The 26,780-nt window shown below is 42.4% G+C and overlaps 1 protein-coding gene across 1 annotated transcript in view; it reads left to right on the plus strand.

Annotated features, from left to right (window-relative positions):
* Positions 1-456: 456 nt before the first annotated feature.
* Positions 457-26,780, plus strand: part of AP3B1 (adaptor related protein complex 3 subunit beta 1) — a 553,719-nt gene continuing 527,395 nt past the window's right edge. The window contains exons 1-2 of the mRNA XM_082265474.1: positions 457-888; positions 15,339-15,414. Of these exons, the coding sequence (XP_082121600.1) occupies positions 725-888; positions 15,339-15,414 (240 nt within the window). The 5' untranslated portion in view covers positions 457-724. The remainder of the gene's footprint in view (positions 889-15,338; positions 15,415-26,780) is intronic.

A 26,780-nucleotide genomic window follows, 5' to 3' on the forward strand; every position in this document is an offset into this window, starting at 1 on the left:
CTTCGAAAGGGAACCAAGACACTGAGGATCTTGATGCTCTTATTAGTTTTAATCAGGTCTTTGCAAAACATCCACCCACTTAATCCATAAATGTACTGGATATTCTATAATAGAGGTAGGAGGACATTAGCTTTACCTTTCAGGAGCTGTTTCAAGCAACTCATTAACCTTTTTTTGTAGCTGTGAATGAGATCTATAAAAAGTAGACACACCTTAGGGGATGGTCTGTGCTCGGGATTATGCACATTCCCTACTAGTAGAACAACATTTCCTCTGCAGTGTAGCATGCTTGTGGAGAGGCTAGTGTGCACTTTTATGAGACAGGAGCAGGTTTTTATTCCTATTTCTCGCTCGTATCATGTGATCAAGAAATGTGGGGCTGTGTCATCTTAAGTTGCCCATGAGCAAAAAGGAAAAAAGAACAACTTCTGTTTTTATTCTTCCCTTTTCTGATCATGAACAAGCATGAAAGATTCATTAGTCAAGCAGCCCCTTCAAAAAATGCATACTGGATGACAAGTTGCTTCAAGCCACTTTATTCTGTGATCACTGGCACAACTTTCTTTTGAAGGGAAATGACCTTTGAAATTTTGAAGAAACCGGTTGACTACTAGCGGGAGTTGGCATCCTGTTCTGCCACCTTCATTGTGTCTGAGGGATTTATCACAATCAAGCCAGAAGCTTTTGCAACAGTGTTCTACACATGTGATTGGACCAGTGCACCATGGAATATCAAACGTCTTTGATAAGGAAAGTCAGCTCAGCCTCTGCTGTCAAGTCTGTTCTTAATGTGGCTGATAACCTTCAGCTTACTTTGAGTCCAGAGCCCACTGCAGAAGAAATAGGACTAAACAGTACTGAGCAGACCTGCCCACAGTTAATTAATGGGTATGTATAATGCATTAACACCTGAGCAAGTGTATATGAGCATTTTTAGAAGTGTATTACAAGTGTCTTACATGTGTGTTCAAGCTTCAAATGTTTTTATTTTAGTCAAGCACTAAGAGGAGATTAGGGGTGGATAACTGCTGTTCGGCCAGAAATCGAGCAACAAGCCACTCATAAAACGCCCATGTTGCATTTGCGTCAGGTGTTCCCATTGTAGCCTTTGGGGCCATAAATGCTGTAATATGCCTAAAAGAAGCTCATGTGCTTTTTTGAGTGATAGGCGTTTTGCTACAGGTGACAAAATGTTCAGATTTGAACAGGGTGTTTTGCTTGTTAAGTGTCTTGGAGTTTCAAGCAGAAAATGCTAGTATGAGTGGCAATGTCTGCTGCTTGTATCCTTGTTTAAAGCGGAACTTCACCCAATTTCCACTCGTTTGCACCCCCCCCCCCCCTCTATCTCTTTTGATTGCCACTTTTTGGTAGGGTGGTGGAAACTGGTACCTGGTTTTGACAGTGATCCGAGCAGAAGTTTGCCCCGAACCCCCATTCCATGCAGCCTTCTGAGACCCATCACAGGTCCCAGATAATTGCGGGACCATTCACAAATCGCAGGACGCTTAACTGCTGGTTTACCCTACTTAAGATGCTGCCGTCTGGACCTAAACCCGATTTGAAGAATCCCGTCAGGTGAGGCGAGTGCTGGATCCCTGGAAAAATAAGTGTCCTTATAGTAAAAGTCGGTAGCTACAGTATTTGCAATTTTTGGGGCAGAGACTGGATCTCCTCTTTAAGGCCCCCTTCACATATGGGCAATTTGGAATTGTGGACAGAATCGCCGTGATTCTGCCTGCTATTCCAAAGCGTGGTGTGATTTTTCTGCGATTGGCAGGTGACAACTACTCTTTGGAGTGACAATCATGCATCTGTCAAATGAATGGGCTTCCCTATACATGAAACGTGGAATTGTCCTAACAAAATAGCAAGCCGGAAAGCAATTGTTTGCTGCGCGTAGTGTTAATGGTACCTAGCTGGCAGTCTGTACAGTCGCATATTAGTGTACCAACAAACTACATAGCGTGCGGGTATGCATAACTGGTTATAAATATATATGATTGTTTAGCTTAGGAACTTGTATTACACAGTTGTGGATAAATTCCTATGAGACTGTAACATCAGATTGTAATGTCTGTGGCTGTTTTTACGTGGTATCTTGCCACTGTTTTCAGGGTGATTAGTGACATCTGCCATAGTCGATTTAATAATGGACTTCTTAGTTTAATGGTTTATGCAAGATTTTCATTGAATGATATTTTTTTTGTTTCCGTAACCCATAGTGAGTGGTGATCAATGAGGTATGAGTCATAGCTGGGCGTCAGTGACATAACTATTCTCTTTAGATCAGTAAACTTACCAGTCATTATTCTTAAGTAGAAGGCTTTGTCCTTTAATAGTTTTTCAGTGAACACCTTTTGGAATTTTTTTTTTTTTTTCTCGCCTGTTGCAATTCATCCAGCTAAATATAATATTGTGTAGCTTTCCTCCCTGCAGAGGGGCCCATGCACGAGGGCTTTTGAGGGTTATATTGTCCGGAATTTGACCTGCTTTCTTCTAAAATGCTGCTTGTATGTACAGTAGTATGTACTGTATTTTCTGGCGTATAAGACTACTTTGAACCTCAAAAAAATCCCCCAAAAATGGGGGGTCGTCTTGTACGGCGAGTATAATATCTCCAAGGTAACCTAAGTATAAGTATTACCGGTAGATATAATCTCTCAAGACGCTGGCTGTGTGGGAATCCTGTACCGGTATACCGTATGTACCGAAGCTTCGGCTACATACAGTGTACCGCGCTGAGCCAATCAGGGAGAGCGATGTATTCTTTTATTGAATGCAAAGCCTGCTCGGATTGGCAGAGTCAGATAGGTGGGCTGATGTTACCCCGCCAATCCGAGCAGGCTTTGCATTCAATAATGGAATACATCGCTCTCCCTGATTGGCTCAGCGCGGTATACTGCATGTAGCCGAAGCTACGGTACATACGGTATACCGGTACAGGATTCCCACACAGCCAGCGTCTTGAGATTACATCTACTGGTAATACTTATACTTGGGGTACCTTGGAGATATTATGAGAGATTACATGTATTACAGTACCAGGGTACCTTGGAGATCTATGAGAAATCTGATGTTTTTCAATGGTGTTGCCTTGCTTCGGAAGGGGGGTAGTCTTATACGACGAGTATAGCCCAAAACCTGTTTTAACTTGAAAATTAGGGGGGTCGTCTTATACGCCCAGTCGTCTTATACGATGGAAAATACGGTATTTTGGGTATAGTTTTTTTTTCTTTTTTTCTAGTTACTTTTAAAGCAGAACTTTGACCTGAAAAATTTTATCCAGCATACCCACAATGTAAGATACCTTATACCAGTGATGGGGAACCTTGGCACCCCAGTTGTTTTGGAACTACATTTCCCATGATGCTCAACTACACTGCAGAGTGCATGAGCATCATGGGAAACGTAGTTCCAAAACATCTGGGGTGCCAAGGTTCGCCATCACTGCCTTATACATAGCAAAACTCTCATGAGAAAAAAAAATACAAAAACTCTCCTGGTTTATTGACTAATTTTTGACTAATATACCTCGCTGCCTGTGCACAGTGAGTAAGTGTACAGTGTGCACCTCTAGCCTCTGGTATAACCCAGAGAGTGAATGCCTAGGGCTGGAATGGTGGGTCTCATGTGCGAAGGCTTGAGATTTGAGTAATGCGGAAATAAGGTGTCGGTTTGTTTGCTGCACTACTGCAGGTATGCTGTGCGTACCACCCCCCCCCCCCCCCCCTTATGGTTTGCGATTTGTGTTGTAGTAGTGATGTACATTTGCTGTCTTTTCTGTAATAAAATGCTCCTACCTGCCTGTTCACCATCTCCTCTGGTGCTCCGAAGAAGACCGGCACTCAGAAGAAGATGCTGGCACATAACCAAAGGAAATAAGTATGGAGACTTTAGTAAGGCTCTTTTCACACAGGCTTTCCGATTAGGTCCGCCTGTCAGTTTTTCATTCAAACCTGATCAGATGCTCCATGTACCTCTATGGGGCAGTGGATGTCAGCTGTGACATCTCTGCTGACACCTGCTGCTATCCGAACTGCAAAGTATACGGAGACAGACCTGTCATCCACCTGCTCAGCGGGGATCAGCGGATCGATCCCCACTGGGCAAAACTGAGTCTGCCGGGTGCACCGCTCGTGCAAAAGGACCCTTGAGCTTTAAAGAGGATCTTCACCCTCGGAGCAAAAAATGAAAACTAGGCAGCTACAAATATTGCAGCTGCTGAATTTTAACCACTTGACCACTGGAAGATTTACCCTCCTTTTTATGACTGAGGGCATTTTTTGCAATACGGCACTGCTTTACTTTAACTGACAATTGCGCGGTCATGTGACACTGTACCCAAAATGTTTATGTACTTTTTTCCCCACAAATCTTTATTTTGGTGGTATTTGATCATATTTGCGGTTTTTATTTTTTGTGCTCTAAACAAAACAAAAAAAAAAAAACTGACCATATTTTGAAAAAACAAAAAGACAAAACTGTTTTTCTGCTATAAAACACATCCAATAAAATAATTGAACACATCTAACAGGAAAGTGGAAATCCCTATTGGGTGAAGTTTCAGGTAAACCGGTAAAAGCGACATGAAATCTTGCCAGATTTGTAGTTGTGCTGAGCATTATACATATGACAATCCACAATGACACCTTCATTCATTTGTTTGCCATTGAGAGGCAGCGACACATGTTACTTTCCTTGTTACGCCTAAATGCAGGATTGTGCCGATGGTTAGTTATGCAGTTATTCTGGTTTTAGAAATGTAGCATGTTGGAAATGTAAATTCTCACAAGGGTAGTCATAGTTATTTTCTATAGAATCTCTCAGGCCCCTTTCACACTTGTGCGACTTGTCCTACGACTTGGGACTGCAAAGTTGTATGACAAGTCGTACGCCATGATTTCCAATGAGTACCGTTCATATCTTTGAGACTTCGAGTCTGACAAGTGTAAAAGGGGTCTTACTCTGTAATTGTATTGTGATTTGTAGCTCTGTTACTCAATCATTCAGCACTTTGAGCAGTGTTTCATGTCTGCAACAAAGTATGCAGTGCCATTTCTGTTAAACTATATGTGATCGTATTAAAAAAATTCAATTATTGTCCCCAAATGTTCCACTCAGTGCATTTAATATAGTTATATAATTATAGTCTGGTTGAAAAAAGACTCAAATCCGTACAGTTCAACCAATATAAGCAATATGTAATACAACATACATTTAAAAAAAAAAAATACGTTTTTACATCATACTAAAATACAGTGAATCACAAAACAGGAATCTTAAGTCCCATGAAGGGACAGTGAAACATCTCATTTGTAAGTGCAATCTTCCCAGTGAATACACAGCACTGTGGTGTGTTCGAAGAGAACTTGCTAGAAGCAAATGACCCCCAAAAGATTTGGGGGTTATATGTAGCTTAGTAACACAAGTATACCCTCTTTCAGCTTCGGTCACAGACTCTTCTACCTTTCACATGTAACCATATCTCCCAAGGATCGCTATATATGAAAGAATAAAAACCAAAATGCTCCAGTAGTTTATACCAGTTAAAACTATTTTATTAATCACTTAAGGACCAGACCAATTTCTGACACTTGTTGTTTACAAGTTAAAAATCTGTATTTTTTGCTAGAAAATTGCTTAGAATTCCCAAAAATTAAATATTTTTTTCATAGTAGAGACCCTAGGTGAGTAAAATGGAGATCGCAGCAATACCATGTCACATCGTATTTGTGCAGCGGTCTTACAAACGCAATTTTTGGGAAAAAATTAATTTTTTGAAATTGAAAAATAAGAAATCCGTAAAGTTAGTCCAATTTTTTTTCTATAATATGAAAGATAATGTTACGCCGAGTAAATAAATACCCAACATATCATGCTTCAGAATTGTTCACGCTCTTGGAATGGTGAAAAACATTGGTACTTAATCTCCAAAGGCGACGCTTTGAAAATTTCTACAGGTTACCAGTTTAGGATTACAGAGGAGATCTAGGGCTAGAATTATTGCTCTCGCTCGATTTCTGCAATACCTCACATGTGTGGATTGAACACCGTTTACATATGCGTTCGCTTCTGCGCGCGAGCTCGGAGGGACGGGGCGCTTACATCTTTTTTTTTCTTATTTATTTTACCTTTTTCATTTTTACACTGTCCCTTTTTAATATTTTTATTTTTTAAACTTTTATTACTATTACAAGGAATGTAAACATCCCTTCTAATAGAAATAAGGAGGACACGTCCTCTTTAACCACTTCAGCTCCGGAAGCTTTTACCCCCTTAATGACAGGCCATTATTTCCGATTCGGAACTGCGTTAATTTAACGAGAAATTGCGCGGTCATGCGACTCTTTACCCAAATACAATTGATGTCCTTTTTTTTTCCCCACACACAGCTTTCTTTTGATGGTATTTGATCACCTCTGCGGTTTTTAGATTTTGCTCTAAAAAAAAAAAAAAAATTAATTAAATTAATTGGTTTTCGCAAAAGTTATAGCGTTTACAAACTACGGGATAGTTTTTTTGACTATTTATTTATTTTTTATTAGTAATGGCGGCGATCAGCGATTGTATTTTATTTTTTTCCTTTGCGGGACTACAACATTGCGGCTGACAGATCGGACCCCTAACTGACATTTTTGACACACTTTGGGGACCAGTGACATTAATACAGTGATCAGTGCTAAATAGTATGCACTGTTACTGTATAAATGACACTGGCAGGGAAGGGGTTAACACTGGGGGTGATCACAGGGGTTAATATATGCCTAATAATGCTTACGGACTGTGGGGGGGGGGGGGGGGGCTCTGTGACAGGCACAGAGGGATCGGGGGTGCCTCTCCTGTGGCGAATCCACCACTGGGACCACTTTTATGTGAAAGGACTGCCTGCTGAGAAAGAAAATACCGGGATTATGGCAGCTATCTGCTCCCATAACACCAATATTTACCGTCAAAGTACCGACTTAAAACTGCAGCGGGCGGTCCGGAAGTGGTTAAAGATTAAAAACGTGGCAATGTACCGTAGTGCTAATAAATCCAAATAATCAGTAGCAAGTGTAAGATGCGGTGACCTCGGCCTGTCTGGCTCCGCCCTTATGTGTTTTTCATCAAATGGTGACGTCTTCAGTGGTTCTTTGCTTTTTCTGGTTATTTAAAATCTTTAGCTCTGCTTCTATACACATTGGTTTTGTGTTCACCTTTGTCTTGGCTACAAACCATTTGTAGCAGAGCACGGGTCATGGCAGACAAGTGATTTTGTAGTAGCGATTAATTGCTGCTTCAAATCGCGAATGGCAGCAATTCGTAGCTGGCAGTTTAATCTCTAAAGTCGCTGGTGATTTGTCCCTTTAAATGCAAATTGCTGCTGCTACAATTTAAAACAGAGCCACAGCGTTGGGTAGTAGTCAGTACGCTTTTGTAGCAATTTGCTTTCTTTTACCAACACTACCAAGCAAATAACTGATGAAAAACAGTATTAGTTTTATTACAAAGAAAAGTGATTATCTCATAATAAGATTATAGAAAGTACAGTTATCTAATATGCATATGAAATACCAGTCCTCTCTAAAAACATTTTATATCATTGAAGCCAATTCTGTGATGAGTACTTTGCATGCTTGTAAGTTTTTTGTTATCTATAAACTGCATTTAAAATATTTTTTTATATTATCTTGTGGTCCAGTGACAGAACTTTCTGCAGACAGTGTTGTCATATCACATGGTTAATTTTGGTAAAAAGGTTTTTTTGTTCCATAATAATGAGTTGTTGGATGTTGGTAAAACACATTGGCACTGACTACCATAACACTGGATGTTTTATGTCATTAGGAATGATCAGAAAATCGCCTCTATCTGGCAGATGCAGCGAAATAAGACGATCAGCAAGAAACAGTATTAAATAGCAGGATAAAGAGGAAACGTAACCTGCATATGAAATGAGCAGACATGGCTGCCCTTACATGGTTACTGTATATTTACAACTTTATATAGAACATGATTATTTATGTTCAGCATGATTTCTCAGCAAAGCATACAGCACGAACGCCAGCAATAGTGTATGTCTGGTGTAAAATATAGTAAAAATCTCTGCCCCAGAATGCATCAGAGTTAACTATTCCATCATTCAGTCTTTGTTTAGGGCGGCCAAGCAGATTAGTTTGTATAAAACGTTTCTGCTAGGTCATTTACACCCCATTCACACTTCACACTTGTTCGACTTGTTATACGACTTTGGACATCTATATCCTTTGTTTTCCAGTGATTACCGATTATATACTGCTAGGTCTATATATATATATATATATATATATATATATATATATATATATATATATATATATATATATATAGACACAGGCACAATTTTCATAATTTTGACTCTGTATGCCACCAGAATAAAATTAAAAGGAGAAAATCTAAATGAATTTGAAGTGCAGACTTTCAGCTTTAATTCAAGGGGTTGAACTTAAATATTAAGTACAAATTTTAGGAACTGCAACAATTTTTATACACAGTTCCCCCCATTTTCAGTAGCTCAAATGTAATTTGACAAATTAATATACCGTATTTTCTGGCGTATAAGAAGACCCCCCTAATTTTCAAGTTAAAACATAGGTTTTGGGCTATACTCGCCGTATAAGACTACCCCCCTTCCGAAGCAAGGCAAAACCATTGAAAAACGTCAGATTTCTCATAGATCTCCAAGGTACCCCAAGTACTGTAATACATGTAATCTCTCATAATATCTCCAGGGTACCCCCTAAGTATTATCAGTAGATGTAATCTCAAGACGCTGGCTGTGTGGGAATCCTTTTGCATTCAATAATAGAATACATCGCTCTCCCTGATTGGCTCAGCGCTGTACACTGTATGTAGCCGAAGCTACGGTACATACGGTATACCGGTACAGGATTCCCGCACAGCCAGCGTCTTGAGAGATTACATCTACTGGTAATACTTATATTTAGGTTACCTTGGAGATATTATACTCAGCGTATAAGACGACCCCCCATTTTTGGGGGATTTTTTTGGGGTTCAAAAGTAGTCTTATACGCCAGAAAATACAGTAATCATAAATGTTGATTTTTAATAGTTTGTTGAGAATCCTTCACTGACAATGACTCCTGGGTTGCTTTTGCAGTGTGTTTTGGATTATTGTCCATCTGTTCTGTGACCTGCCATCCAACTTTGCTGCATTTGGCTGAATCTTGGCCGACAGTATATCTGTAAACCCTGCAGAATTCATCTGGCTGCTTCTGTCACAACATCAATAAATGCCAATGACCCAGTGCCACTTGAAGCCATGCATGCCCATGCCATCACACTACCTCCACCATGTTTTACAGATAACGTGTGCTTTGGATCCTGGGCTTTTCCAAGCCTTCTCCATTTTTCTTCCCATCATTCTGGTACAGATTAATCTTAGTTTCATCCATTCAAAGAATGCTTTTCCAGAATTGGTCTGGCTTTTTTAGATGTTTTTTTGGCAAAGCCTGGTCTGGCTTTTCTATTCTTCGGGCTTATGAATGGTTTGCTCCTTTTGGGGAACCTTCTGTATTTGCTATTGTGAAATCTTCTCTTAATTGTAGACTTTGACAATGATATGCCCACCTACTGTAGAGTGTCCTTCACTTGTCTGGGTGTTGTGAATGGATATTTCTTTACCATAGAGAGGATCCTGCGATCATCCACCACTGTTGTCTTCCGTGGAGGTCCAGGCCTTTTTTATGTAGCTGAGCTCACCAGTGCGTCGTTCTTTCCTCAGAATGTACCAAACGGTTGGTTTGGCCACTCCTAATGTTGCTGCTACCTTTTATGGATTTGTTTTGTTTTTGAAGCCTTACAATGGCCTGTTTCACTTGCATGGACAGCTCCTTTGAACGCATGATGTAGATTCACAGCAATGGATTCCAAATGCAAACACCACACTAAGGCCTCATGCTCACTGGACGTTTTTACAGCTGCTGTTTTTGGCATCAGACATTTTTTTTTCTGCAGCCAGTAAACCTCCCCGCCATGTTATCCTATGTGTCCATGCATACATAGGCTATTATCAGCAGTTTTTGGCAAGGGCGTTTTCTAGCTGGAAAACCCCCCCAGAACTAGTGGGTTTTAGGAGGTGTTTTTCAGCTCTCAAAAAGCTCTATCTGATAAAAGCTAAAAAAAGCTTAAAAACTTGACTAACTTGGCATGGATCAACGTTGTTGAGCCATTTGTTTTTTTATGGGAGTATAGTTTTGTTATAAAAAGCTGTAAAACGCTACTGCAAAAAAGCTGAAAACTTCTACAGCCACAGTTTCCTACTGATGTTTTGATAACGTCTAGTGTGCATGAGACCTTAGACTTGGTTCACGCTGGGGGATCTTCAAAGTCGCCAGACTCTGAAGCTGCCCCGTGCAGCGCGACTTTAGCGTGGCTTGCAAACGACTACTCTAATAGAAGTCAATGCAAGCCGCTCCAAAGTCGCCCCCAAATAGTGCAGGAACCTTTGTCCAAGTCGGAGCAACTTGAGTCCCCCCCCGATTAGAACGATTCCACTGCACTGAATGGAGAGCGACTTATCAGGCGACTAAGTCTGAGAAGTCGCCCCAGTGTGACCCGGGACTTAGAATCAACTCCAGACCTTTTCCCCTGCTTAATTGATGAAGAAATAATGAAGGGGTAGCCCACACCTGGCCATGAAATAGCTTTTGATTCAATTGTCCAATTACTTTTGATCCCTTGAAAAAGGGAGGATGGCTATTCTAAGTGCTGTTATTCCTAAACTCTTCCTCTGATTTGGATGTACATACCCTAAAATGAAACCTGAGAGTGTACACTTTCAGCCCACATCCATTACACTTTCAGCCCACATCCATTATATAACTTTAGCTTAAATATGTTTTGGTAAATACCTGAAAGAATCTAAAATTGTGCTTGTGTCCAAATATATATGGACCGAACTGTATGTGCCACTTAAAGTTGCAGCGACTTCAAAGTCGTTCACGCACCACTTTGGTCCGACTTTTTCATTCAATTTATGGGCCATAGACTTTAATGTTAACCCTAAAAAGTTGCATGAAAGTCGCACCCATCCAAAGTTGCATCAAAGTTGCACTCCAATATCATCTGACTTTGGAGTCGCACAATTATGAATGAAGCCTTATGCAGTGAGACAAAAACAACCTTCATGTGCAAAAATGAAAGCAGGTATCTGTAAGATACATACAGTAGATTAAAATGGCATTAAAGCCCATATCATTTCATGTTCCTCCCCTAAACTTACTGGTCCCCTAACCAAACCTATTCCTACCTTGCATTACATTCATCAGCTCTTAAGGGTTCGTTCATACCATTTGAGTTGGGATACACAGGGCAGCGTTGCCCAGTGCAGTGCCAATCCAAAGACAAGTCCGCTTACCTCGTTTGCCATTGTGTCAGTTGACACCACTGCGTAGTAATGGTGTGCACTGAAAAAAGGAATTGCATGCAGTACTTTTTTCAGTTTATCAGACTGAAGCAGAAACCACTACATGCCAGCGCTGCTGTGATATGCGCTTAACGAAATGTCACTTGTGATGTTTTAATAAAGCTCTAACAAAAACAGTGTGATGCGCCAGGAATGACACGATCATCTAGCGCACCCTAGTGGTTGTTTGTGCAGCATTGCTGCTGGTGTAAATAGACCCCCAAAGGGTAAACATAAGAAAATGTAATTTAAAAGTGGCTAATCAGTCCTTGTATGTGCAGCCTGTGTTAGGTTAATTTTTCAGGGTAAGAAGATTTTTTAGCAAGTACCTCTTACTGGAAATGCCTGTGTTACCTCTTGAAATGAAATAACAAAAAATTTTTGTCTTTATTCCAAAATATCTTTTACAAACTACAAGTTACATTTCAAACAACTCTCGTCCATTCAACAAATATACAAATCATTTTTGTATAAATATAGATGCAAATATTTTTGTCCAAAAATCTAATGCATGTATGGGCAGCATAAGACTTTTAGTAGCAGCAGCATGCTTTTTTTATCCCCTGTCATGATGGGGGTTAAAAAAAAAAAAAAAAAAAAAAAGCCCTTTATATTAAAGAAAACAGCAGATAATCGCTACTGTAATATAAGTATAATTTCTACTGTGAAACAGTGAAAGTATTTATATCATGTGTATGTATATAAAAAAAATACGCCCAGAAGTCAGGTATGCAGGATATTTTACCTGGGAGTCAAACATGAAGCTATATGAAGGGCGGAGGTGGGGAAAATAACATTTATATATTAAAGTAGTACTAACAGCTGAGACTTTTTTTTTGTTTTTTTTCTTGGCTTTAATAATTTTAAATATAATGCACAATACTAGTAAACTTACTTTAAAGCGGAGTTCCATCCTAAAATTATACTTACCTGCATCTTCTTGCTCCGGGTCACCTGAAAAACAAATGGATAATCGCAATTTTTTTTTTTTTACTTACCTTGTTAAGAAGAAAATATACTCACCTTACTTCCTCTTCGTCCCCTCGGCGGCCATGACGATTCGTCACTTCCTGGCTTGCAATGGTTCCTGGGAGCTGAACGTTATCGCAACCAGGAATCAATGCGCCTGCACCGGCCCCGACGTCAGTTCCAGTGCAGGCGCCGTCATACCTTGCTAAACAGCTTCTGGGCATGCCCAGAAGCTGTGCAGGGATGAAGCTGCGGCACCGAAAGTGACGGCGGGGCCGGTGCAGTGCATCGTGGGACCGAAGAAGACGGAAGAGGACGCAGAAGAGGATCGCGCTGGCTTCAAGCTGCCCACACCTGAAATGGCAGCGCTGGACAATACATTTTCAAGGTAAGTATTTCTTCTAAAAGGTAAGTGCAACCTGGGACAGTTCAGAGGCTATCCATTGGGGAATGTACTAGTCCTGACTGTCCCGGGGGTTTTTTTTATGAAAAAAAAAAAAAAAACTTTCCCAGGGTGGAACTCCGCTTTAAATGTAATTGTAATGTTTTATATATCACCTCTAGTCTATCAGCATCCACATTCTCTGGATTCAGATGCTGATCTTCCCTGCACAGAGCCCTTAAAGTGATTGTAAGCAAGGTAAAAAAAAACTCTGCCTTTAGAATCACTTGGTTCCTTCTCTTGCCCAGGACTACATGTCCCATGAGGCTTTGCTCTTCACACTTTCACAAGTTCTCTGCCATCTACTGACCTGTATAGACGGTGTACTGTGCTGTATGTGCGTTGCACTTTATTTTCTGATATGTACACAAATGATGCATTCTGTATGCAGGACAACTAATTGCCTGACCAATTTATCGATTACGAAAATAGTTGACAACTATTTTTATAATCGATTAGTTGTCGATTAATCGATTAGTTGTTTCAGCCCTAATTTTGATTGGTTTCCGCACAAGTTATCGCGTCTACAAACTAGAGGAAAGATTTATGTCCTTTTGATTTATTTTATTTCTTTACAAGTAATGGCGCCGCATTCTCTCTTTACAGGGAGCGATCGTGGGTGCCCGGCGGCAATCGCGGCTGCCAGCCCCCATGGATCCGCTTCCCCACTGGTGAGTGGGCGCTCGCGCCCCAAGGGTCGCTCCCGCAAGCCTTCGTACAGGTACAGCGATTTGCTGGAATCTGTCGCTGTATATAGGCGGCGGCTGGTTGGTAAGTGGTTAATCACCGCTAAAATTTAAATCCAGGCAAAAAAATACATAAAATAATTACAACCCCAATACCAAAAAAGTTTGGTCGCTGTGTAAAATCTACATAAAAACATTGCAATGATTTTCAAATCTCATAAACCCATATTTTATTCACAATAGACTTTAGAAGACATTTTAAGGTGTCCTTTTATGAAACGGAGATGAGCAGTGATCCTGCTGATCACAGCTCATTTCTGATCATTCTCAGTTTATGAAACAGAAATGATCGGGGGAGAACATGTTCTTCGCTGATCATCTCTTCACACGGGAATCTGTCATTGCCTGACACAGAAACAGCCAGGTTATGAAGCTGCGATCTCCGCACTTCACTGGCGATCTGTGCCAGAATTCACACTCCCGGATTCACCAGCCTGGAGCTTGTGAAGCGGGGAGTGAAGACAGAATCGGGGAAGAACTGAGGGGGAAAAACGAAGATTATCGACTTCCTTCTTCCTCGTTCAGACCCCCCAACACAGTAATCATGTCCCCCTGCCATATTTATGTATGTATGTATGTATATGTATGTATGTGTGTGTGTGTGTGTGTGTGTGTATATATATATATATATATATATATATATATATATATATATATATATATATATATATATATATATATATATATATATATTCTAAAATAAAATGTGTGTGTGTGTGTGTGTATATGTGTGTGTGTGTATATATATATATATATGTAAGGGGACTATTATTTATTAACATTAGTGGGGATTGTGTACTCAGCAGTGATAATTTATCACTGCTTGTTAAAGAACGCCAGTGATTTTCATACTACGGTAATCTCGCTTTGTCTCACGAGATTACAGGCTTCCCATTCACTTCTACACAGATCTCGGCAGTTCTCAGAGAAAACAGTTCTCTGATCACCCTTGGAGAACTGAAGTTCTCCGCTTCATAAAAAGGGTGCCAGAGGTGATAATTTTCCCTGGAGAACTGCAGAGAAGCGAACAGAGAAAAAAATTCACCCTTTCATAAACGTACACCTAAATGTTTAAGCTGATAAAATGTACCATTTGAAAAAAAAAAAAAAGCTAATTTTTAAATGTTCCCCTCTTCTTTTAACAACACTCTGTAAACGTCTGAGAACTAAGCAGACCAATTGCTGGAGTTTAGGGAGAGGAAGGTTGTCCCATTCTTGCCTGATAAATGATTTTAACTGCTCAACAGTCCTGGGTCGTCTTTGCTGTATTCTTTGTGTGAAGATGCACAAAATATTTTCAATTGGTGAAAGGTCTGTGCTGCAGGCAGGCCAGATGAGCCCTCAGACTCTTCTACTACGAAGCCATGCTGTTGTTCTACATTATTTGAATGGACTGATGTACACGTGAAGAATGTAGGAAAACAAGTTCCCGACCCTTTTTTTTAAAAAAAAAAGTGTCACATAGATATGGGTATTTTGCTGATGCACGGGAGTACCATTAGGAATTATTGACACCCTGCATGTCTGCTAAAGAGCAGCACATTTTGCCTGTGGGTCGGGAACACGTGCCATTAGGCACACATTCTTGACCCACACATGATTAAACCCAGGCTTACACAATGCTACGCTTGTTTACTCATGACTATATTCAGCAAGTAAAGTGTGTGTGTTTTTTTTTTTTTTTTTTTTTTCATTTCTAGCTATTTTTATCTAACCTTTTCTCTATTCTATTTAGAAATGAAGACTTGAAGAAGATGTTAGAAAGCAGCAAAGATTCATCCAAACTGGAGGCGATGAAAAGAATTATCGGGGTATGGCTCTTTATCACTTCATTCTATAATATCTGAACCCTTTGGATGTGTGAACATTATGCTGATTAAACAGTGGGTCATTTTTCTACTTTTATCAAACTTCTTTTTTTTCCGGTTTTATGCTCTTTTGGCAAAAGCAAGGGAAATACTTACCATGGTTCTTTTCTGTAGGTTTTGCACTTTTCTAATCTAAATAAGCACTTTCTGCAGTTTATGGTCAATCTATTAGGTCAACCTATAATGACATAAGAAGCTTGTGTTCTGGGATTCTGTGGCAGCCATTAACCACTTGCCGACCGCCGCACGACTATCTACGTCGGCGGTCAGCCCCTCACAGGCAAAGTGACGTAGGGCTACGTCACTAGCTTGTGAGGGTCTAGGGAGCGAGCGCGCGCCCCCGGAGGCGCGCTCCCGCTCCCGAGTGGTCACGGACCCCCCCGCGCGTGTGACCGGCGGACCCGATGTCCGCCGGCCACTCTGCGATCGGCGGGGGAGAGGGAGAAAGTCAGGCAGCTTGTGTAAACAAGCTGCCTGTCATTCTCCTCGCTGTATGAGAGCTGATCATCTGGATCTACTATGTAGATCCGTTGATCACTCTGCATACAGCTGAAGCCCCAGCCAATCACAGTTAGAATCACGCCCCTAGGGACACACACAGCCCCTCCCTCTCAAATAAAGTTAACCCCTTCACTACCAGTGTATTTTTACAGTAACAGTGCATATGTATAGCACTGATTACTGTAGAAATGTCACTGGTAACCCCAAAAGTGTCAAAAATGTCAGTCAAGTGTCCGATCTGTCTGCCGCAATGTCGCAGTACCGCAAAAAAAATCGCAGATCGCCGCCATTACGCGTTAAAAAAAAAAACAACAAAAATGACAAAAATCTTTCCCTTAGTTAGTAAACGCAATAACTTTTGCGCAAACCATTTAAAATACGCTTTTTGCGATTTTTTTTACCAAACATAGGTAGCATAAAACAAATTGGCCGAAAATTTTACAAAATTTTGATTTTTACATTTTTTTTTGGGGGAATTTCATATAAAAAAAAGGGAAAAATATTGCTATTTTTGCAAAATGGACGCTCTTTTTTTGTTTATAGCGCGTGATCAAAAAATCGCACAGGTGATCAAATACCGCCAAAAGAAAGCTCTGTTTGTGGGAAAAAAAGGACGCCAAATTCGTTTAGGTACAGCGTCGCACGACCGCGCAATTCTCCGTTAAAGTCACGCAGTGCCGAATCGCAAAATACCCCCTGGTCGGAATGGGGGTAAAATCTTCCGGGGCTTAAGTGGTTAAATAGATAGGTATGGTCACATGACTTCTGCTAAAGGATTTAATCAACCCATATACATTTAAGTCCCTCCCCTTTTGCACAGATAAGGTTTCTAAATTACTGTGTTGTCAAGGGATTCTGTCGCCATTTTTCCATCAAATGTAAAAGATGAATGCCTTGGGTTTATTATGAAGAGAAAGGGGTTAACCAGATATAGCGAGAGATAGAGATGACAATGTCCCAGTACACAGCCGCTGTGGCTTTAGGGCACAGGACTTGCTGTTTGGAAAAAGGATGTTCTTAAAAATGTAGGTGTTGTAATGCAGGGGAAAGCCAGTGGTTTCAGGTAATGGATGATGTGCACTGTGGACATAAGTCTTACATATTCTTAACAAGTAGCTAAGGATCTTGTAAAGCGGAACTCCGGCTCCTTCAGAAAAAATGAAAAGTCAGTAGCTACAAATACTGTATCTGCTGACTGTTAATATTAGGACACTTACCTGTCCATGAATCCAGCGGTGTCTTCACCCTAGCCAATTTATTAGTTGGCTCTTCGGTGCTTCCTCTGCCCTTTCGGGTAAGAGAAACTGGCAGTCAGTGCTTGGGGCTTCACGGCCAGTTCCCTACTACGCATGCTCCAGGCTCGCTGCAGTTTGTGAATGGCCCGGCGGTGGGGGGAAATAGGAGGGGGGGGGCGGCTGAAGGGCCATCTAAGTTTAGCGCAACGGTACCTGCTCTTCCCCTCCCCCCCCCCCCCAAAAGGTGGCAAATGTGGCGGGGGGTCGAAGGCAAATGAGCAGGGCTTGCCCTTTTGCGTGGAGCTCCGCTTTAAAGCTCCTGGCCTCGCTAACAGCTTTTAATCCAAAGTAATCTATCCTCCGATTCAGAGATTTTAGAGCATATAACAAGGCAAAGAAAAAAAAAACATATTTAGTACATCTCTGCAGTACATGCGCAGAGAAATACCGGTTGATGTGCCAGGAATACACTGACCAGCCATAAAATTACGATGACCCCCCTAACATTAAGTAGGTCCCCCTTTTGCTGTCAAGGCTGCTCTGATCTCATCTGTCACGGTATGGATGTTACTAGACCCCTGAAGGTATGCTTTGGTATCTGGTAAGAGCCATCAGTAGCAGAATATTAAAGTCCTGTAAGTTGCCAGGTGAGGCTTCCATGGATTGTACTTGTTTTTTCCAGCACATCCCACAGAGATGCTCAATTGGATTAAGATCAGGAAAATTTGAAGGTCAAGTCAACACCTTAACCACTTGCCGACCGCCGCACGACTATTTACTGCGGCAGTCAGCCCCCTACAGGCAAACTGACGTAGGGCTACGTTGCTCATTCCCTCCGCTCTGGGGCGCACTTGATTGGGTTCAGAACCGATCAGTCATCAGGTCCAGATCATGATTTGTGTTCTGGACCTGTTGATCGGTCCTGCCCAATCAGATTCTATGCTGAGCCTGTGTAATGTAAACAGAGGCTCAGAAAAGACCTGCTCTCCCCTCCCATGATCCTTTTTGGATTCATCGAGAGGAGAGAGCACACCTAACTGTAGTACTGCACCAAGCACACATACACACACTTAGATAGGCACATTTCACCCCCCCCCCCAGTTAACCCCTGCACCCCCTGTCGCAACACACAGTGGTGTAGCGCTTGCGGCCTTTCCTTTTACACTTAAAATACCGCCACCCCCCCCCCCCCCCCATAAAGGTTTAACCCCTTTCCCCCTGTCACATTGCACACTAATAAACAAGTAATATAGTGTTTTACTGTATTTTCTATTGGTGTGATTGTGACTTGAGTTAGCGCTAGTGACTTAGTTTCTGTCCCAAGGAGGTTTAGGATCCCCGCCACCCACCCCTAATAAAGATTGATCCCCCCGATCACCCCTACACCCCCTGTCACAACACACTGTATACAGTATATAGCATTTTCCTATATACCCGTATAAGTGTGACTTGTGACCAGGTTTAGCGCTTGTGGTCGTTTCTTTTATCCTTAGGATACCTGCCAACCTCCCCATAAAGATTTAACCCCCTGATCCCTCCTGATTCCCCCCCCCCCCCGATCACCCCCACTTAACCCCTTCCCCCCCCCCCTGTCACATTGCACACTAATAAACAAGTAATATAGTGTTTTACTGTATTTTCTATTAGTGTGATTGTGACTTCAGTTAGCGCTAGCGACTTAGTTTCTGTCCCAAGGAGGTTTAGGGTCCCCGCCACCCACCCCCAATAAAGATTTAACCCCCTGATCCCCCCTGATCACCCCTACACCCACTGTCGCAACACACACTGTATACAGTATATAGCATTTTCTATATACCCGTACAAGTGTGACTTGTGACCAGGTTTAGCGCTTGCCGCCGTTCCTTTTATACTTAGGATACCCGCCACCGCCTCCCAATAAAGATTTAACCCCCTGATCCCCCCCCCTGATCACATCCAGTTAACCCCTTCCCCCCTGTCACATTGCACACTAATACACACGTAATATAGTGTTTTATTGTATTTTGTATTAGTGTGATTGTGACTTGAGTTAGCTCAGAAAATCGTTTCTGTCCCAAGAAGGTTTAGGGTCCCCGCCACCCCCCCCAATAAAGATTTAACCCCCGATCCCCCCCCTGATCACCCCCAGTTAACCCCTTTATTGCCCTGTCACACTGTCATTTTTATAGTGTACAGTTTTCCTTGTGATCACTATTAGTGACACAGGTGACATTAGCTAGCGTCAGTCTAAAATAGCGCAGATCCCCGGCGCATAGTTAGAAATAACCACACACGCACGCACGCACACACACACACACACTTCCATTACTAGTATAGTGTTTGAACAGATCAATATCTGATCAGAACTATACTAGCGTCCCCATAGTTTAGGGTTCCCAAAACGCGGTGTTTGCACGATCATAACTGATTCCTGCCAGCATCTGCGTTTAACCCCTCTGACCAGCCCACCCCACCCAGGCAAGTGTAGTAATCAATGGATTACTGTCAATTATAAAAAACACAACACGCTGTGTTAGCAGAGTCAGGCCTGATCCCTGCTAGCATTAGCTGTTTTTTTTTGGTAGCGGTTGAAATAGTCCTTGACAACCAGGGTGCTTTTATTACCTGTGATTCACACTACTGTACCGGTAAATTTAGTTACCAAAATGTCCAAGCGTTGGTACAGTATTGCAGAGGCTTACAGTATACTGACCATGTGAGATGAGAGCGATGGGGAAGCCTCACTGGCAGAATCAGGGTCAGTATACGAACCTGAGGCAGCAGCGGCTCCCTGACAGATAGCTCCGACGACAGATGGGTCCCTGTTAGACCCAGGTGTACCTGACCCCATTCTGGAGTTGTTGAGATGCAGGAATCGCAGGGTGCTTGTGTGGAGCAGTGTGTCGGCACTAGTGCCGCTCATCCTTCTGGCGGCCTGGCAAGCGCCAGCAGCCTAGTACACCTTGGACCTAGTACAACCAGCACTGCAGTAACACTTGGTGACGTGGCGAGTCCCATAAGTGCAGTTGAAGCTGGTGCGGTGGCTAGCCCGAGTTGTGGCCCGCAGCCACCGTGTATTCGAAGACAGGCCCGTAGAGCTCATAGTGCCCTCCCTAATGCGCTGGCATATCCCGATTGGCAACCCACTGATTCTACAGCGCCAGTACTCCCCCCCCCCCCCCCCCCCCCCATTCACTGCCCAACCTGGAATCCACGTGGAGACAGCTGGTTTTATGCCCCTGAACTTTTTTGAGCTGTTCTTCGCGGAAGATCTCTTCAGATCTATTGTGGATCAATCAAATTTTATATGCACAACCATTCATCGCCGCCAACCCAAATTCGCCTCTTGCCAGACAATTTGCCTGGAAACCTTTAACGGTTCCCAATTTTAAAATCTTTCTGGGCCTTTCCCTGCACATGGGCATAACCAAAAAGAGTGAATTGCGGCTATATTGGTCCACTAGCCCACTTCACCATATGCGCGTGTACTCTGCTTCCAGGGCGAGATGCGAGCAAATTCTGCGATTTTTGCATTTCAGCGACAATTAAATCTGTCGTCCTCGGGGAGACCCTGAATATGATCGGCTCCACAAAATTCGGCCCCTCATAGACCACTTCAATCAGCGGTTTGCAGCCTTGTTTACGCCCGAACAAGTTGTCTACGTTGACGAGTCCCTGATTAAATTTACTGGCAGCCTTGCTATGAAACAGTACCTCCCCAGCAAGCGTGCCAAGTATAGGTTCAAGCTGTACAAGCTCTGTGACAGGGCCACAGGCTATACAGTTAGTTTCCGGGTCTATGAGGGAAAAGAGCATTGTGGAGCCCCCCAACTGCCCAGACTACATAGGGAGCAGTGGCAAGATAGTTTGGGACTTGGTGTCACCCTTATCCAGAGAGGGGTACCATTTGTACGTGGACAACTTTTACACAAGCGTGCCACTATTTAGTCACCTTCTCGATTTACAAATTGGCGCATGTGGCACTGTGCGACCTAATCCCTGGGGCTTCCCCCCAACGGCTTGTTAATTCCCATCTTAGTCGGGGGGCGAGAGCCTGCTTGAACACGGACAAATTGCTTGCAGTGAAGTGGAGGGATACACAGGATGTTTTCGTTCTGTCCTCCATTCACCCAGACGCAACAGTCCAAATTTCTACGGCAACTGGCGTTATGGAGAAACCCCTCTGTGTCCACGACTACAACCTTAATATGGGAGGGGGTGGACCTTAACGACCAGCTTTTGGCGCCGTATTTAGTTGCCTGTAAAGCCAGACATTGGTACAAAAAAGTGTGTGTTCATTTATTCCAATTGGCTATGCTGAACGCCTTTGTCCTATACAGGGCGTCAGGACGAACTGGATCCTTCCGAGAATTCCAGAAAGCGATCATTGAAGCCTACCTGTACCCAGGAAGTATGCCTGCCCAACTTCCCCTTCCAGATGCAGTGAGCCGGCTGCATGAGAGACATTTTCCGAATGTCCTCCCACATACCCCTATCCAAACACACCCCCAAAGAAGATGTTGTGTCTGTAGCAGGCGCGGATTTAGGCGTGACACCCGCTATTATTGTCCCACCTGTCCTGACCAACCTGGTCTCTGCATCAGGGACTGTTTCCGTCGCTACCATACACTAGTAGAGTTTTAGTGTAGGGTACAGCACGACACAGTGTAGGGCACACAAACACAAGGTCTCGAAAGATGTTCGATGGCTATCGACATTTTGAGAGACCCAAGCTTGAAAAACCGCATATCACAGAAAAAACTGTGTTACAAAAAAAAATAAAAAATCCAAAAACAGTTGTCGTGCCAGTCATTTTTATGTTTTTCTACTCAAGCCCCTCCTGTCCCCCCGTGCTTGCGCGCAAAGGTCTAGTGTCATATGTAAACCGCAATTTCAGCATGCATGTGAGGTATCGCCGCCAACGCCAGGTTGAGGGCAGTAATTCTTGCAGTAGACCTCCTCTGTAAGTCTAAAGTGGTAACCTGTAAAGACTTTTAAAGGCTTTTAAAAATGTACGTAGTTTGTTGCCGCTGCACAGGCGTGCGCAATTTTTAAAGCATGTCATGTTTGGTATCTATGTACTCGGCATAAGATCATCTTTTAAATTTTACCAAACAATTTGGAATTATATAGTGTATTTGTGCATTCAAGTTTAAAAAATATGTATTTTTTTCGCAGAAATTGCGCTTGGAAAATCTGTGCGCAAATACTGTGTGACAAAAAAATTTGCAACATGGTTTTCAAGTGGTTAGAAGAGTGGGTGATGTGTGGCTAAGATTGATGCCGGGAGAGTTCAAACACCCCCCCAAATGACCCCTTTTTGAAAAGTAGACACCCAAAGCTATTTTCTGAGAGGCATATTGAGTCAATGGAGTTTTTTATATTTTGCCCTAAGTTTCGGGAAGCTGACAATTTGTTTTTTTTTTTTTTTTTACAGAAAGTTGTCACTAAATGATATATTGCTCACGCATGCCATGGGTATATGTGAAATGACACCCCAAAATACATTCTGCTGCTTTTCCTGAGTACAGGGATACCACATGTGTGAGACATTTTTGGAGCCTAGCTGTTTACGGGACCCCGAAACCAATCCACCATCTTCAGGTTTTCTAATGGCGTAAATTGCTTATTTTACCTCTGCACTACCTGTCACAGTTTCAGAGGCCCTGAAATTTCAAGATGGCACAACCCCCCCCAAATGAGTCTATTTTGCAAAGTAGACACTCCAAGCTATTAGCTGAGAGGCAATGTGAGTCCATGGAATAGTTTTATATTTTGCCACAAGTTTTGGGAAAATTATTATTATTATTATTATTATTATAATTTTTTTTTTTTTACACAAAGTTGTCAGTAAATGATATGCTTACACATGCCATGAGTGTATGTGAAATGACACCCCAAAACACATTCTGCTGCTTCTCCTGAGTACATGGATACCCCATCTGTGAGACTTTTTGGCAGTCTAGCCGCATACAGGACCCCGAAAACCAATCCGCACCTTCCGGCTTTCTAAGGGCGTAAATTTTTGATCTCACTCCTTTACTACCTATCACACATTTGAAGGCCATGAAATGCCAATATGGCCCAAATTACCCCATTTTGCAAAGTAGACACTCCAATCTATTTGCTGAGAGGCATAGTGAGTATTTTGCAGCTCTCATTTTTTTGGGAAAATGAAGAAATAAAGGAAAATGCATTTTTTTCCCTCCTTTTTTTTTCCAATTTCCAGAACTTTGTGACAAAAAGTGAGATCTGCAAAACACTCAACATGCCTCTCTGCAAATAGCTTAGGGTGTCTACTTTCTAAAAAGGGGTCATTTGGGGGGGGGGGGGTGGTTTGTGCTGTCTTGGCATTTCATGGCCTCCGAAACTGTGATAGGTAGTCGGGAGTGAAATCAGCAATTTACGCCCTTGGAAAGCCTGAAAGTGGGGATTGGTTTTCGGTGTCCTGTACTCGGCTAGACTGCAAAATAGTCTCACACATGTGGTATGCCTGTACTCAGGAGAAGCAGCAGAATGTATTTTGGGGTGTCATTTTACATATACCTATGGCATGTGTGAGCAATATATCATTTAGTGACAACTTTGTGTAAAAAAACAAAAAAAAAATATATATATTTTCCGGAACTTGTGGCAAAATATAAAACAGGGCTCAAAATTTCAAGTCATGAGCTACTAGCCAGGCCTTAAGAGTTACTCGCCACTTGTTGCCCCACCCAAACCCTACCCTGCTTCGCCCCTTAACACGCCCTCGTAAAATATCTCATAAAATTTTACTGTTTTGAATGTTTTATTCAGAATTAAGTTACAAAAAAATATTGTTAAATTGCAGAGTGCCCACAGCATGTCCCCTTAAATTGCAGAGTGCCCACAGCATGTCCCCTTAAATTGCAGAGTGCCCACAGCATGTCCCCTTAAATTGCAGAGCGCCCACAGCATGTCCCCTTAAATTGCAGAGCGCCCACAGCATGTCCCCTTAAATTGCAGAGCGCCCACAGCATGTCCCCTTAAATTGCAGAGCGCCCACAGCATGTCCCCTTAAATTGCAGAGCGCCCACAGCATGTCCCCTTAAATTGCAGAGCGCCCACAGCATGTCCCCTTAAATTGCAGAGCGCCCACAGCATGTCCCCTTAAATTGCAGAGCGCCCACAGCATGTCCCCTTAAATTGCAGAGCGCCCACAGCATGTCCCCTTAAATTGCAGAGCGCCCACAGCATGTCCCCTTAAATTGCAGAGCGCCCACAGCATGTCCCCTTAAATTGCAGAGCGCCCACAGCATGTCCCCTTAAATTGCAGAGCGCCCACAGCATGTCCCCTTAAATTGCAGAGCGCCCACAGCATGTCCCCTTAAATTGCAGAGCGCCAAAAGCATGTCCCCTTAAATTGCAGAGCGCCCACAGCATGTCCCCTTAAATTGCAGAGCGCCCACAGCATGTCCCCTTAAATTGCAGAGTGATCATCAGTGTGCAGAGACCAGCGTGCACTTACCTGCAGCGGTCGGCTTCTCATTAATCCTGTGCGTCCTCCGTGTCTCCCGAGTCCTCGTCCTCCTCGGCCAGTTACAATCGTTCGCCTTTTGGCCAATCAGGAAACACCTGCCTCCTGATTGGCCAGTAGAAGGATCAGGAGGAGGATCCCTGTGACAATAGCGAATACTCATTCGCTATTGTCACACAATGGGTGGGCTCAGGGAGAAGTGCTCTGCTCCCAGAGCCCATCCTTAGCTAAAAAAGAAAGTAAAAGCAGGCTGCTGTTAATGGTGGCGGCGGCAGGCACAGCTCGCCATCCTCAAAATTCCACTCGCAAAATGCGAGTAGGCGAGTGGAATTTTTGAGGGCTGATATAAAATATTCCATGGACTCACCATGCCTCTCAGCAAATAGCTTGGGGTGTTTACTTTCCAAAATGGGCTCATTTGAGGGGTTTTGTGCTATCTTGAAATTTTAGGGCCTCCGAAACTGTGATGGGTAGTGCGGAGGTGAAATGCACAATTTACGCCATTAGAAAACCTGAGAATGTTGATTGGTTTTCGGGGTCCTGTACACAGCTAGACTTCCAAAAAGTCTCACACATGTGGTATCCCTGTACTCAGGGGAAGCAGCAGAATGTATTTTGGGGTGTCATTCCACATATACCTATTGCATGTGTGAGCAATTCTTTTAGTGACCACTTTGTGTTTAAAAAAAAAAAAATGTAATATTCCCGAAACTTGTGGTAAAATATTCCATGGACTCACCATGCCTCTCAACAAATAGCTTGGGGTGTCTACTTTACAAAATGGGGTCATTTGGGGGCTTTTGTGGTATCTTGACCTTTCAGGGCCTCCTAATCCGTTATAGGTAGTGAGACAATGCAATGAAAAATGTACGCCCTTTGAAATTCTGATGGTGGTGATTGGTTTTCGGGGTCCCGCACACAGCTAGGCTCCCAAAAAGTCTCACATATGTGGTATCCCTGTACTCAGGAGAAGCAGCAGAATATATTTTGGGGTGTAATTACACATATACTCATGGCATATGTGAGTAATATATCATTTCAATGTCAACTTTGCGACAAAAAAATGAAATATTCAATGAGCTCAACATGCCTCTCAGGACATTCCTTAGGATGTCTACTTTCCAAAAAGTGGTAATTTGGGTTTTTTTTTTTTTTTTTTTTTTTTTTTTTACTGCCTTGCCATTTTAGCACTTCATGAAATGACATAGGCAGTCAAATGAAAGCTGCGTAAATTTCAGTATTTAAACCATAGTTTGTAGGCGCTAATAACTTTTGCGCAAACCAATAAAAATTGAAATTTTTTTTTTTTGTCAAAGACATGTAGCTAAATACATTTTGGCCAAAAAATATGATATAAATTGAGTATATTGGATATTTTTTAAAAGACAAAGTTTAAAATGTAATATTTTCTCAAAATTTTCGCTCTTTTTTTTATTAATATCGCAAAAAATAAAAAGTGCAGAGGTGATCAAATACCACCAAAAGAAAGCTCTGTTTGTGGGAAAAAAGACGACAATTTCGTTTGGGTACAGCATTGCATGACCGTGCAATTGTCAGTTAAAACCACGCAGTGCCAAGTTGATAAAGGGCTCTGGTCTTTGAGAAGGAAAATCCTCCGGGGCTTAAGTGGTTAAACCATTCTTGAACCATTTTTGCAGTGTGATGGTGCATTGTTCTACTAAAAAGGTCCCTGCTTTCGGGGAATACCATTTTCATGAAGGAGGGGTACTTAAACAGAACAATGTTTAGGCAGGTGGTATGTGTCAAAGTAACATCCACATGAATGGCAGGACATTTCGCAGCAGAACATTTTCCAAAGCATCATGCTGCCTCTGCTTTCTTGCTTTCTTCCTTTAGTGCATCCCGGTGCCAAGTCTTCCTTTGGTAAGCAACGCACACACGAACTGGCCATCCACATGTGAAAGAAAATAAGATTCATCAGACCAGGCCACCTTCTTCCATTGCTCTGTGGTTCAGTTCTGATGCTCCTATGCCCATTGTAGGCGATTTTGGCTGTAAACACAGGTCAGCGTGGGCCCAACAAACTTCAATGCCAATTTTTTTCTGCTATCAACACATTAACTTCATGGACAACA

Source organism: Pelophylax lessonae (genome assembly GCF_965119305.1).
Source record: "Pelophylax lessonae genome assembly, chromosome: 1".
NCBI lineage: Eukaryota > Metazoa > Chordata > Amphibia > Anura > Ranidae > Pelophylax > Pelophylax lessonae.